Below are 14,636 nucleotides of genomic sequence, written 5' to 3' on the forward strand. Positions count from 1 at the left end.
TGCACAAATATCCAAGGACGCTGGAGACCAAAAGGCTGAAGAAAACGCCATAGATCTCATGGAATGGGCCCTACAAGGTTTTGGTAAAGATAAACCCAATTTTCCATAGACAAAGGTTACATACTGTAGGAAATATACAGTAACAACTCCAAAGATTACAAGACAATGTTCCCTGTCACATACACCATGTTCCCTGTCACATACACCAGTTTCATTACTAAATACAAATTACAACATATTGATACTAATTCTGGCCAACAGATTTTAAACAAATTTTCCACCTTTAATAGATGAAGATCAAACATTGCAAGTGGAATACAGTCTGACTCAGGACAACATTAACACTGAGTATGCAGACAGTCTAACTCTATATATCATTAGCATATTTAGAGATAAGGCTTTAAATTATGTAAATGAGATCCATCGTTAGCATATCTAGTGAAAGCATTTGATTCAGTAGTATGATCTGTTTAGGATTCTACAAACATCTGGCCTTCCATCAAACACCTATGTAAACTTGAAACATTTATATAACTCTCGTACATAACACGTGACTGCGTTTCTCAATCAAGAAAAATTACAAAATATGTTCACATTTTCTCTCCTACAAAAAGGAACCATTAGGCAAACTTGGGTAAGTTGGAAAGCTATGAAATATCAGTGATCCAATTGTAGGCAGATACACTAACATTTAAGTCATCCAGAATTCATACACATAATTCAATACAAAACTTCAAACTTTTTTACTAAAATGTACTGAGAGCAAATCACTACAATATTAAATCACAACACAGAATTTCTGACAGATAAGGACTTGGGAGTTAGATTACCAAAAAAAACAAAATGAGTTATTAGTCAGTTCAATTATGATAATATTAAACACTCAAATGTACTAAAAACTGGAATAAAGCATTATTTTCATTTGAAGATAGAGTGAATTTAATTTTACCCATATCCATCCATCCATAATCCCTTTTCCCATTTTTTCAGATAGGGTTGGGGTGCCACTTAACTTCCTTAACAACAAATAAAATGCATGTTTAAGTGTTAAATATTTTTATTACCTTTCTATGGCATCTATCTTTAAAATATACTGGTTAGTTGCAACAATCTGAAATGGAAGGATATGTATAGGAATTCACATCATGATAAACATTTAAAATTTCTAGTCAGTCCCTAAACCTATTGGGTAATAACACGCTACTGATACTGAATAATTACACATATTCATACATTCCCACACCTACAAATATAACTTGTACAAAAAATAAAGCAATGCAACATTTTCATACATAAATACCAAACTAAAAAAGGATTTTTACTATTTCAAATCTTATATGTGGATTAAAAATGGATTTTTACTATTTCAACTCTTACATGTTGACTTACGGACAACTGAAGTTAAAAACAATATTTGGCATACTGACTTAATTGTTTAAAAGGAGCCACTGTTTTACCAACAGAACACTGTACTAAAGTATGGCTAGATTCTGACTCTTTATGTCTTTCGGCTTTTCCCGGTTAGGGGTCGCCACAGCGGAACTCCGGTCCGCTAATGATTGGTACTGGATTTTTACGTACCGGGTTACCAGCCCTGACGCACAACCTTCAACGAAGGCACGCCCCATTCACGTATGCCTCCACACAGAAGATGAGAACTGAACGGGACAACGTCTTGCTATGAGACGACAACGCTACTGCAGCGCCACCACCGCAGTACTGTATTCGTTCAAATAATTACCTATTTTTAAATATGCAATGCATCACCACTCAATTATATAAATTCTATGTTAATGAATGAAGTAACTCCAAAATCATTAACTGAATTGGACAGAACTGTTCTACAATGTAAATTAGCTATATCAAACTTACTGCGACAATATGAAGAGGAGTTAAATAATGCAATGAGAAAATAATTCAAGATACCAGATACCTAGGCATTTTTACCAGCTCATCTATTGCAGGAGGAAGGTGCATAGTTTTCAGGCAAGCAATAGCTGGCAATGAAGCCGCTCTAGAAATCTGTGTGTGTGGTGCACATATGGTGGGGGGGGGGGGGGTATGGTGGATAGTGGGTACTGCAGTAAAAAATCCCTCCTCTGCTCCCAAGACTGAATGAAAGTGAGAAACTTCTCTTTCATTTTCACACTTCCACCAACACGCTTACACTAAGAATTTCTCCACTTGTTGGGCTCCAGTCTCAAAATGCAAGTCAGACAGGTATTGGAGAAGGTGGTATAAATGACTGAGGAATGGGTTCAAGTATATGACTGATGGCAGCAGAGCTATTCTCGTGTCCTGTACTATTCCTTGATGTGGTGACCTCCTCAACTTTAACTTAAGGAAAAAAAATATATGCTTTCGAAAATGAGGCAGTCCTGACTGCAATGAGATATCTATATTTATGAATCCTAATATGACACTACAGACCTATCGGCATTTGCCCCATAACATCTTATGCCCCATCACCCCACCCTAGCTATGTGTCTAGATGACAGACTGCTTTGATGGGAAGCCAAACAAAAAAGAGAATTCAAAAGAGGAGCTAAAAGTTCACAAGGCGTTCTAAAACAAACAGCACACTAAAGTCCATTTGTTAGCCTTACAAGATATAGAGTTAACTGATTATTTTCTTCTTTGCTTTTAACACAGTAAGAATGATTTCAGAAATGCAAGGAAGTAAAGGAAGACATGCCAAGGCATCCAATCATTTCACTCTGGTATCCAGAAGCTGTAGCTAAAAACCTGGTCTTGAGGCTGTTTTATCATATAAACAGACCTACTCATCAAGCACTCAGGCCACAAGTTGGCTCCAGAAGCATATAAGCAGTAAAATTACATCAATTAGAAGTCATCTAGTAAGCTATTGCAGTGCTATTAGGTTACACAAATTAAATGGTGCAGTAATAAGTCACACACTTAACAGACTGGGAAAGAAATCACACAAATGACATGTCGAGTAAAGAAATTAATCCTCTAGCGTAACAATGAAATGTATACAATTTCACAGGCGTGAAGATGCAAAAGCAACCATCACAAAACTTCATGTTTATCAAAACCTACCTGAAAAAGTCGAGTGAAAATATCAAACTCAAACACTGAAATGTAGTCATTGCACGTGAGGTCAATGGTGGATTTCAATGCCATGGCTTCCAGTCCTGAGCTAATAGGATGGACTTCATGCAAAGCTTGCCGGAACACTTTCCATGGAACAATAGTTCTGAAAAATAGAAACATTCCAACTGCTGAAGGAGAAAGGATTTCATATCACAATGATGCAAAATAATCCTTCCTCTCGATTCTCACATGCACATCATACACATCGACAGACCATTTTAAAAAGTCTTACCATACAAAGATACCCAACTGAACAGTCACCATCATCAAATAACAGACCAGAATCATGAAAATATGGTAAACAGTAAAAATAATAGCATGCAGACTTCAGAAACTTCCTGTTACTCATGTTCAGAGTACACTTAAAACAGCAAGTGTTTCCAAAAATCCAAAAAACAAACTTAATACATTTAAATGGATTTCAGCATCATCTGTCCTACCTAGCATGTCCCTACTTGCCAAATAAGCCACAGATCATACTTAGTCAATAGCTTATTTCCATGTTGACTACTCTAATGGTTTTATATCTTTCCAGTGCACTGTAATTCCACCACTGTTTTGACACTTGCCTGTTCAGGTGGACTGCTCCAGTCAACACTCTTTTCAATGAAATACCTTCTTTTTGTCTTGTGAGCCCTTTAGTTTCTGATTTAATAATGCCCTCTGTTAACAGTTCATTCTTTTTATTATTTTGAAAGATAACACCCAGGTGTATACTAAGGACTTTCAGAATGTATTTTAGGTTCCCTTCAGATATTCAGTACTTGCAGATCATCAAAGGCAAGTCTGCAGTAAAACAGATAAAGGGTAAGCTCAGTTGTGCAGAGTTATGAAGCCCGGACTGCAACCCAGACAACAAATCAACTAGTAATTTAGGTACTAAATTGGACACGGAGTGAGTAGAAGACAATGGTGCGTCCCTGGGGAAGGGTAAACTGGCTCGCTGCTGTACTGACACCAGGCAGAGCCTGAGTTTAATGGCTATATGCCAGCAGCAATTAAGTCATGATGGGGCAAATATGCTAAAGACTGCATAACAAGAATGAAGCAGGGCATCCACAATAGTACATGTGTTCTGGGCTCTAGTATTGCAGACAGAACCAGTTAGTTGCTGCACAAGACCAAGAATTCAGGCTTAATTAAAAAAAAAAAAAAACTTCTTATGTCTGAATAACAGTCTTCTGTGACTAGCTCCAGCATAAAGGAAAAAGAATGGACCAATCAGTTCATGGGAGGGTTTATCTTGGTATGCAGTACTGATAAGTATATATATAAAAACCTGGACAAATATTTTCAGTAAATAATACCTGCCAGGGCATTATCCACTGGGGTGAGACTCCAGTCAGTAGCGTGGTACCAATATAAAAAAGCAAAGTAAAAGGGATGGAATCCTACTATAGTCATGTAGGAAATTCAAACTAAGAACAATGTGGCAGGGCTCTCCTACTTATCTGCTACTTCTCTGCTAATTAAAAAAAAATACACACACACATATATATATATATATATATATATATATATACATATACATATATCTTATACACACACAGTGCCTTAACTCCCTATCTTAAACAACAGCATGCCACGTTTTTTTGTTTGTTTGGCTGCTCAAAAGGTGAATTTCATTAGGGGGCCAGATAAAAGGAATTTGTGGATAATATGAAAGAATTTCACTGCAAACAGCCATAAAATTACATTTTACTGAGTGAGGTAGGTCAACTTCAACCATATTTTTTGTTATGGCAAACAATAACTTGTATGTTTTGCCTGTAAGGAAATGCTGGCAAACTTTAGCTCTTGTGCTTCACTGACTATGTTGCAGAAGAGGGGTTATATGTCATCATTCACTGGTAAGTCAAATCCGGAAATATATCAGTTATACTGGGGGGGTGCTACCCCTTCTGTAAACAAGTACCACTTATTTACTCTGTGAAGTGTGTGCAAGTATATTTTATATTACATACACACGCACCTTAACAACCCTTCATTTTACAATCTTTTCATTGAGCCAGTAGACTAATTTCAATAAACCATTAACAATTTAATACAAAGTGTTGAGAAGGGTATAATTATTATCCACCTGACGAAGGAACAGACTGTTGTACAACTATTGCAAGAGTACTTTTATTTGATCGCAAAATCCCACCCTTTTGCCTCCTGGTGGGACAGTTATTTCAAGTAAAGGTTATTTAACAAATCTGTTATCAGCTTTACTATGCTACTGTTTGAAAAGTACAGTTTTGTACCTACCATAAATGTAGATGTCCGAACAGGATTGCATCTGCAGTCCTTACAAATGGGTTGCCCTGTCGTCAGGCAGCCCTTCGGTCGGCCGGATTCCAAAGTCTGGGTCTGGCCTCGGCTGGTGTCGCACTTCACCCGACGTCATAGCTGCAGTTCTTCGGGTATAAAGGCATCAGCCGACGCCATTTTCCTCAGTGTTTCTTGCCCCAGATGCCAGTTGCCCTCTTGGATAGCTAAATTTTGGATAAATGCCAATGTTTCCAAATAGTAGAAGGCAAACAAAAAATAATCATGTATGTACATACATACAAAAAAATACACCATAAGAGATCCCCCCCTAGCTAGCTATTAGGTGGGCAAATACCCTAGGAATACCACAGAGGGGAAGGAGGGTGGGTAATCCTGACTGCAGATGCAGTCCTGTTCGGACATCTACATTTATGGTAGGTACAAAACTGTACTATGTCCTTCAAGGATGCATCTGCAGTCCTTACAAATGGGTAGAATACCATAGCCAAACTAGGGGAGGAGGAAGAAGAAATTATGGTGTAGTTAGGATCCCTTGCAAAACAGCAGTGGCAAACCCTGCTCGGGATCTAGAGTATAAAGGTAAGTTATAATGCTTGGCAAATGTATGCACGGAGGTCCAAGTAGCAGCCTCTATAATGTCCTTGGTAGCCACTCCTCGTAAGAAAGCTGTGGTAGTGGCTGTAGCCCTTGTAGAATGAGGCCTTATGTTCTGTGGAATTTGCTTTCCATGGTAGGAGTAACAGAATCTAATGCAATTTCCTATCCACTTGGAGATTGTCTATTTGGAAATTGCTTTTCCTTCCCTTCCTGTTGCATATGCTACCAGAAGCTGGTCAGTTTTTCTATTGCCCTTGGTTCTGTCCAGGTAGTTGCGTAACTGTCTATGTACCTCCAAAGTATGCAGCCGTCTTTCCCCCCTGTTCTGTGGATTGGGGAAGAAGGTAGGTAGGTAGATTGCCTGGTTTAAAGACACTCTGGATACCACCTTAGGCATAAATGTAGGATTAGTTCTCATGGACACTCTATCTTGATGGAAGATTAGGAAGGGTTGTACTACCATTAAAGCCTGTAGCTCAGAAACCCTTCTTGCTGAGGTAACTGCCAGCAGGAAAGCAGTTTTCCAGGATAGGTGTTGAAGATCTGCTGTTGCTGCTGGTTCGAAAGGGGGGTGTGTCAATTTTTCTAGCACAAAGTTCAAGTCCCATGCTGGTAATGGTGGTTTCCTAGGAGGTTTTACATTCTTAATTCCTCTTAGAAACTGCCTGAGTAGAGGATGCGAAAAGACAGGGGGATCGAAGCTGTATTCTGCAGAAATAGCTGATGCATGTATCTTGATGGAGGAATAGGACAGGCCTGTATGGAATAGCTCTGCCAAATACTCCAGGATGTTGGCAATGTCTACCTTTGACACATCTTTGCCCCTTTCGGTACTCCACATGAGAAACCTTTTCCATTTTCCTGCATAGTTCCTTCTTGTTGAGGGTCTGCGGGCCTCAAGGATAATGTCTTTAACCCTTTGGGATAAATCTGGGTTAGTTGCTCTTATGTAATGTTCCAGGCAGTCAGTTGCAGAGTTTTCAGGTTTGGATGCGGACATGCTCCTCAGTAATGGGTACCAATGTTGTCTTGGCCAATCTGGAGCTATCAGAATTATCCTTGGATGTTCCTCTTTGATTTTCAATAGCACCTTGTGCATCAAAGGAAGAGGTGGGAATGCATATGCTGTCAGGCCTTCCCAACTGAAGGATAGAGAGTCCACCTTCCAAGCAAGTGGGTGGTACGTCCTTGTGCAGAATTTCTTGAGCTGGTGATTGAGTGGGGATGCGAATAGGTCTATTTGTGGCAGTCCCCATTTCTTTGTGATGACCTTGAAGATGTCCGGGTGTAGCATCCATTCGTGAGCATCCGAGGTAGTTCTGCTTAATATGTCTGCTAGGATGTTTTCTTTTCCCGGTACAAAAATTGCTTGTAACTGAATGTTGTAACTCAGAGCCATATTCCATAGGTCCAGTGCCATCCGGCATAGAGGGTATGAATGAGTGCCTCCCTGTTTGTTGATGTACCACATGACTGTGGTGTTGTCTGTCCTTATCAACTGGCCTTCTTGGAGGAATGGTCTGAAATTCTGGATTGCTAGTTTTACTGCCAGCATTTCTTTTTGATTTATGTGCAGGTGCAGCTGATCTGGAGTCCATAAGCCTTGTATGCACTTGTCCAGCATGTGGGCCCCCCAACCGAGGTCTGAGGCGTCCGTTGTGATGGTTTGGCTTGGTTGAATGCTGTGGAAGGGCAAACCTGGGTTTGACTGGCATGCCTGAGCCCACCATAGGAACTCTTGTTTCAGGCATGGAATTAGTGGTATTTCGGTTTCTAACCTGTGCCTGTGTTGAGACCATAAATTCCTTAGGTACCACTGTAGCTTTCTCATATGCAGTCTGGCATGGGGGGCCAGGATTATGCAGGATGCCATGAAGCCCAAGGCCTGCAGTACTTTCCTTGCTGTTAGTTTGTTCTGCTTTGTTAATGCCAAGAAGTAGAGAGGAAGTTGTTCTTGTTTTTCTGCAGTTAGGAATGCCATCTGTTTTACTGTGTCCAATTCTGCACCTAAGAAGGTTATTCTTTGGGATGGTATTAGTCTTGACTTTTTTATATTGACTGTGTATCCCAGGGCTTGTAGTAAGCAAATGACTCTTTGTAAGTCTTCTGTTAGCTTGTTTTTGTTGTCCGCTTGTATCAGGCAGTCGTCCAGGTATGGATATATTTGGATTCCCTGAAGCCTGAAGTGAGCGATTACTGATGCCAGGCATTTCGTGAACACTCTGGGCGCAGTAGATAAGCCAAAGGGCAATGCTGAGAATTGATAATGCTCTGATCCTGCAAGAAATCTGAGGTATCTTCTGCAATTTGGTCGTATGGGGACGTGCAGGTATGCCTCCTTGAGATCTAGAGTTACCAGCCAATACTCCTTGCCCAGCATGGGAAGAAGTTGCTGTAGGGTCAGCATTTTGAATTTTGGAACAATGATGAATGTGTTTAAAGCGGACAGGTCGAGAATAGGCCTCCAATTTTTCTCTTTTCTTGGTACCAGGAATAGTCTGGAGTAAAATCCCTTGCCTTGTTCCATAGATGGTACCCTTTCCACAGCTCTCATCTTTGCTAATTGAGCTATTTGTTTTAGAGCTTCTGTCTTCTGATTTGGTGGTAGGTTTGGCATTCCTCTTTTTCCTGTTAAAGTGTGGAAATGAAACCTGTAGCCTTGGTCTATAGTTTGCAAAATCCACTTGTCTCTTGTGATATAGTGCCAGTTTTTTGAAAATAAGGCTAACTTTCTGCCTAAGGGTGCTGCTATTTGTTCCCTGGTAGGCGGTGCCAGAGCCAAGTCACTGTGATTGTCCTGTTGCAGTGGTAGTAGTTGTGTCTGTGCCTCGTTGGTTGTTACCTTGCCACTGGCGTCCCCTGTAGGCACCTCCTCTGGATTGATTTCTGCCTCTTGAACGCCTATTCCTGCCTCTCTGAGTTTTAGAGGAGTCTGGAAAGGACCAATTTTGGAAGGCCAGTTCCTGCTAAACCTTGGAGGCTGAACCTGTAAGAAATCTTTCACTGTTTGTACAGATTTTGCCTTCTCTTCCATTTTCTTCAGTACCTGTTGAGCAGGAGAACCAAATAAACTGACCTTATCCATAGGAGCATCTAATAGTTTTGCTTTAACATGATCCGCAAGACCTGTTCTTTCAACCATGCATGCCTTCTTATAACTGTGCCAGTCATGGCTGATCTAAAGGAAGCCTCCAGTGCATCATAGCCACATTTTAAGGAATGGTTACTAACCTGCTGAATGTTATGCACCATTTCTAGAACATATTTCTTATCTAAAGAATCATCAGAGGACAGTTTCTTAGTTAACTGATCAAGCATAAACTCCTGGTATTGGATCATATGAAACTGACAGTTCAATGCCCTAGCTGAGAGAGTAGCAGAGGTGTATACTTTTTTACCCCATCTCTCTAAGGACCTGGATTCCCTTTCAGAAGGAAGAGGGTTTTTAACTGAGGTCGAAGCTACTGCCTTAGGCCCCTGGGAGATAGTCTCGGGATATGCAAAAGGAGCCTTGTATAAATGGTGATGAGTGTCCGGGACCCTGTAGAACCTATCGGGCTTAGCAGGGGCTGGAGGTAAAGTATCAGGAGCAGTACAAGCATCATTAAATGCATCATCCACAACAGGAAGAACTGGAGGTATAGCTAAAGGCCTATGTTGAGGTAAATGCAAAAAGGTCCTAAGTCTTTTCCTTGAATCTGAGAAATCTTGTCCCTGCCATTGGAATTGCTCTCTCATGGCATGTAAAGTTTCCCCAAAGGAAAATTCCTCTGGTGGAGAGGCAGAAGGAATCGATTCCTCAGCATCGGAATCTTCATAAGTAGAAAAAGGAGCCTCTGGATGGTCTGTATTGTCTGTATCATCAGAAGAATCATCTGAGGACACTGGCTCAGGGGGCTCTGCTCTAGGTCTCTTTTCTGGAGGTTGAGAGGCCCTGTCTGGGTGAGATTGGGATCCCCTTATTAAAGAGATGAGATCCTCTGCCAGAGTAAGCATTTGGGAACTGGAACTGTGAGAGGGGGGCTTAACAGGCACAGACTTAGAAGTTTTGGCTGCTTTAGCCCTGGCAAAGGCCTTTATAGACATGGCTGCAGGCGGCCTAGCAGCACCACGTGCAGGGGTAGAAACATCCAAAGGGATGGTGTCCGATAATTCTTGTGAAACCACAGTAGCAGGTAGAACTTCAGAGGCCGATTCAACGAGGGTAGAAGGGGCCTCGGTAGTAGTCATGGATTCGGCTGAAGATAGAACCGTTTGCTCGGTTTCTGCCGAAACCGAGACACTCGCGGTTTGCTTAATCGTGGTTTCGGCCGAAACTGCGGACCGCGAGTGTCGGTCCTTTTCTTTGCGTTTTTTAACAACTTGAGAAGTCGGAGGATCCGACGGCATTATGTACGCAAAATCTGAGCCGAAAAACTGTTCAGCAAACTCCGACCGACGTCTAAGCGTCCGTCGGTTGAAAGAAAGCACAGGCTAGACAAGCTGCTACGTCGTGGTCTGGGCCTAAACAAGGTAAGCAGTAAGAGTGGAAATCTTTATGAGGTATTTGTTTCCCACAAGTTAAACAGTTATTCACTTTTTCTGACATCGGCTGAGGCAAGAAAGAGTCCCCAACGGGGTACTTAGCTTTTTAGAAGTCTTCGAAGTAGTATTCGGTAGTAGTAATCTCTGGATCTGACCGACTGGCACTTGCGAACAGCTTCTGCTTCGGGCGCCACGCGGCAAGAAAGACTGGGGAAAATGGCATCGGCTGATGCCTTTATACCCGAAGAACTGCAGCTATGACGTCGGGTGAAGTGCGACACCAGCCGAGGCCAGACCCAGACTTTGGAATCCGGCCGACCGAAGGGCTGCCTGACGACAGGACAACCCATTTGTAAGGACTGCAGATGCATCCTTGAAGGACATCAATTGTTACCCTTAGTTAGATCATGTACATATCAGCTTTAAAAATCCATTAGTGTCATGAACAAAGCATATCTGGAACAAGATGCCTTCCTATGTACATTGGATGTTTGGTCACTGTACACCAGTATCCCTTAAACAGATTGCTTAATAGCAGTTGATTATCTTCAATCTGACATGTATTCAATGGAATTTGCTGCATTTATATTAAGGATTTGGGTTTTCCCCCAAAATGTAGGTTACCATCAGTTTAAAGATACAACTTACTAGGTGGTCTAGGCAATTCAAATCCTGTACCCCAGCCAAAAAGAATTTTTTTCTTAGTTACAGCAATTTGTTCCCCAATACTTCTGACAGAGTACTCCGCAGGAATTTTTTAAACATCTGCCAACTTATTACACTCCCAATAATGCACTCTCACTTTCCCCCTTCTTACCCATCACACCTTCAACATTTGCTAGCTAAATGAGGAAAAATGCTTTGAAGTCTGCTTGGGGTATAAAAATACCAATGCAAACATTTCCAAGCAAAAACACTAAACCTTCTAGACTTTTGTTATATACTTGGGAGCCATTCATGACCTACCATTGATCCTCTGTAAACTGCTTTTCGAATCTTTTCTATATCTTTTCTATCCTTCTGATTGATTCTTATAGTTAGCATGCAATATTTTAAATGCTTTACTATCAACTTTACAGATGTATGAATGAATCATTGTACATTTCACTTAGAACATGGCATACAGGATTCTCAGGCCAATTGCCTTCAGCTTCAGTTTCTTTTCTCCCACACTGACAGCATTTGCTAATGGAAAAATAAAGCAACATCTTTACAGATGCAAAAAGTTTAGCATTTTTCATGCATTTCATCACGTCTTACGTTTCAAGTCTATTTGCTTACACATAAACTTGTTTATAGCTTAAGCCAAGGACATTAATCTAGACAGCCACCCTTGAAAAACTAAGGGGGAATACTTTACTTCTACAGATAATATAATCAGTACACTTCTACACCTCACTTCCACTCGAGCAAACCAATATCAAAGCATTATATTAACTTTAACAATATAATGGCTGAACAGCAGCAAGTTTAAGTGTAAAGCCAATATTTTTACAACTAAGAAAAAGTACTTGTTTACCTTAATATCTTACATGTACAACAGTTACTTAAAAGCCACCCCCCACATGCATTTAAAATACCCCTGACTGGAAAGTAAACAAAACTGCTTTACAATTTAACATGCAGTTTACAATGTGAAATGTTTTGTACTAATTCAAATAAAAATTGTTTTACTTATAGTCACTTCTTTACTTTCCCTTTAGCTACCTAAAACATTACAAACCTGGACCAGCTTGAAGAACTCCGGAGACAGCAAGTAATAACCCAAAGATTTTATTAATCCACACACAAAAAGAGAAAAAAAAAACTAGTTTAGCACTTTTGTCCTTCCTCACATACACGGCTTCATCACATCTCACAACTAACACACTGACAATCCTTCGATAACCTCACCTCCTAACAAAATGGAGGTTTGAAAGCTATGGCGTCTGTTTAAACCAGTCTGTGAAAACCTATTAAAATCACCAAAAATTATACTGCCACCTACATTTACAAAAAAATTTATTAAAAATTGAACGATTTCTCAAGTGAAAGTCTTAATAAAAAGGCCACCTTAAAAACATTTACATCAGATACATCATGTTTATAAATATTAAAATTAAGAAAATATATACAATTCTTACAAATCAGCAGCACGTATATGAAGGACTGAGGTTACTGAAATATGATGAACACGAGGGCATTGTAGTTTCTCATAAAGGTTTTATATTTTTCAGTTACAGCAACCTTGAAATTACTTGCGAATACTTTTTGTTTCTTAAAGGGTTTACTTCTGTATACAGTAAAATTTATTGTATTGTTGACTCATATTATTAAATTTAAGTTATTTCCTAGGAAGATAAATTTAGCTCTCTAGTTTAAGGAACAGGCAGGGTGGGAAAGTGTTATCACAGGTCGATGCAAAAAAAATGCTCTTTTAACCCGCCCATGCATCCATTAGTTCAGGGTTTTGAAGCAGCATGTACTTTAGAAATGTACAATATTAAAGGCACAAAGTACATGCACATCACAATTTGAAACATTAGGAATTTATGTTAATGAAAAAATTGATAGGTGAGAAAACACTCAGAATAATGAAATCAGGCAAAGCTGGAGATAGAGTAATTTTTGGTTGTGTTGATTACATCAATGCTATTTTTAATATTTTACAGGATAACAGCACTTTTAAACCTCAAAGTAAGTTGTATGAAGATTGATTTGTTATCTGAGGATTAGTTACATCAGGGGTTTGTTGAAGGACTCATTTACAATTATTTTGAGAAACCTACATCAGGTGATCCCAACTATATTTGTGATACCCAAGGCACATAAAAATATTTACAACCCTCCATTTTGACTTATAGCAGCACAGGGTTCCAAAACATACCAATTTTCAGTGTATATTTATACACTGTTAAAGCTAAGTTTTAACAACGTGAAGCACATTCTTAAGGACTCTTGGTATTTCCTGGTCAGACCAATGGTTTACATACCAAAGATGTCTGATTTCTTACTATTCATGAGATCGGTCTTTTCACCTGTATCCCCTCAAGATGAGGGGTTCAGTTTATTTCAAGAAGCTATCTTGAGCTTTGATTTTTCTGAGTGGATGTGACATTACAGTTATTATGGAATGTGCTGAAGTGGTTTTAGGGAACAATTTTATATACTCTGAGGGGGAAACTTTGACCCATATTAAGGGTGCCTCAATAGGTACTGCATGTGCTGCCATGTTCACAAATATAGTGATGCTGGTGTGGGAGAAGAAATATATATTTTCCATTTGATTATTACTAATAATGTACATTGTACTTAAGATATTTTATGACATCTTAATTCTTGGGAATGTTCCACAAGACAGTATTGATGATTTTATGAATTTCATCAATGGGACAACATTTTTAAAATGTATCCACAATAACAATAAACATATGGTTAATTAATTGGATACAAGTATTACTGTGGTTGATGGAAATTTCTAATCCATCATTTATGGTAAGCCCACTTAGACTTTGGAGTTTCCACCTCTGTAAATTGAAAGGTATACTGAAAGGCCAAATAATTTCCTTAACATGTATGATTTCTGACAATAGGGTTTTTACATCGAGAATTATAAGTTAAAATAAGTTATGTACTCACCATAACATTCCTGTGTTTGTTGTCCATCTCAACTTTATTCTTGCTAGTTGGGTTCAGAACCGAGGATCGGTTTCGACTCGGCCTAATACAAAAGCTCAAGAGCTTCCACTGGATCAGGGCACACCTTTCCCATGATGCTTAGGGTAGATTACCCAGATCTTGTTTGCAAGTGAAAGCACTACTATTATCTATATGTATTTATAAACACATCTTGTCTAGCTGAAAGAAAAGAGGAAAGCACAGACTCCAAAAACTCAAACATATCTATATACATATCTACATACATACATATCTATACATCTAGATATCTATATATCTATATATCTAGATATCTATATCTATATATATGGATCTAGGACTATTGAAAAAAAGTTCAATAGTCGGAATCCACAATCACAGAGCGCAATAACAAAAACGCTTTCACCAAAAAAGTGCTTTTGTTAAAGTGCGTTAAACAAAAAAAAAAAAAAACAATAAATCTACTTTTATGCAGGGGGGCAAGCCAT

The 14,636-nt window shown here is 39.4% G+C and overlaps 1 protein-coding gene across 1 annotated transcript in view; it reads right to left on the reverse strand.

Annotated features, from left to right (window-relative positions):
• CBL (Cbl proto-oncogene) overlaps positions 1-14,636 on the reverse strand; it is a 1,233,699-nt gene that overhangs the window by 719,603 nt on the left and 499,460 nt on the right. Inside the window, exon 4 of the mRNA XM_044081051.1 lies at positions 3,064-3,220. Coding sequence (XP_043936986.1) covers positions 3,064-3,220 — 157 coding nt within the window. The remainder of the gene's footprint in view (positions 1-3,063; positions 3,221-14,636) is intronic.

Source organism: Protopterus annectens, chromosome 8.part0, assembly GCF_019279795.1.
Source record: "Protopterus annectens isolate FY-2018-M chromosome 8.part0, PAN1.0, whole genome shotgun sequence".
Classification (NCBI taxonomy): domain Eukaryota; kingdom Metazoa; phylum Chordata; order Ceratodontiformes; family Protopteridae; genus Protopterus; species Protopterus annectens.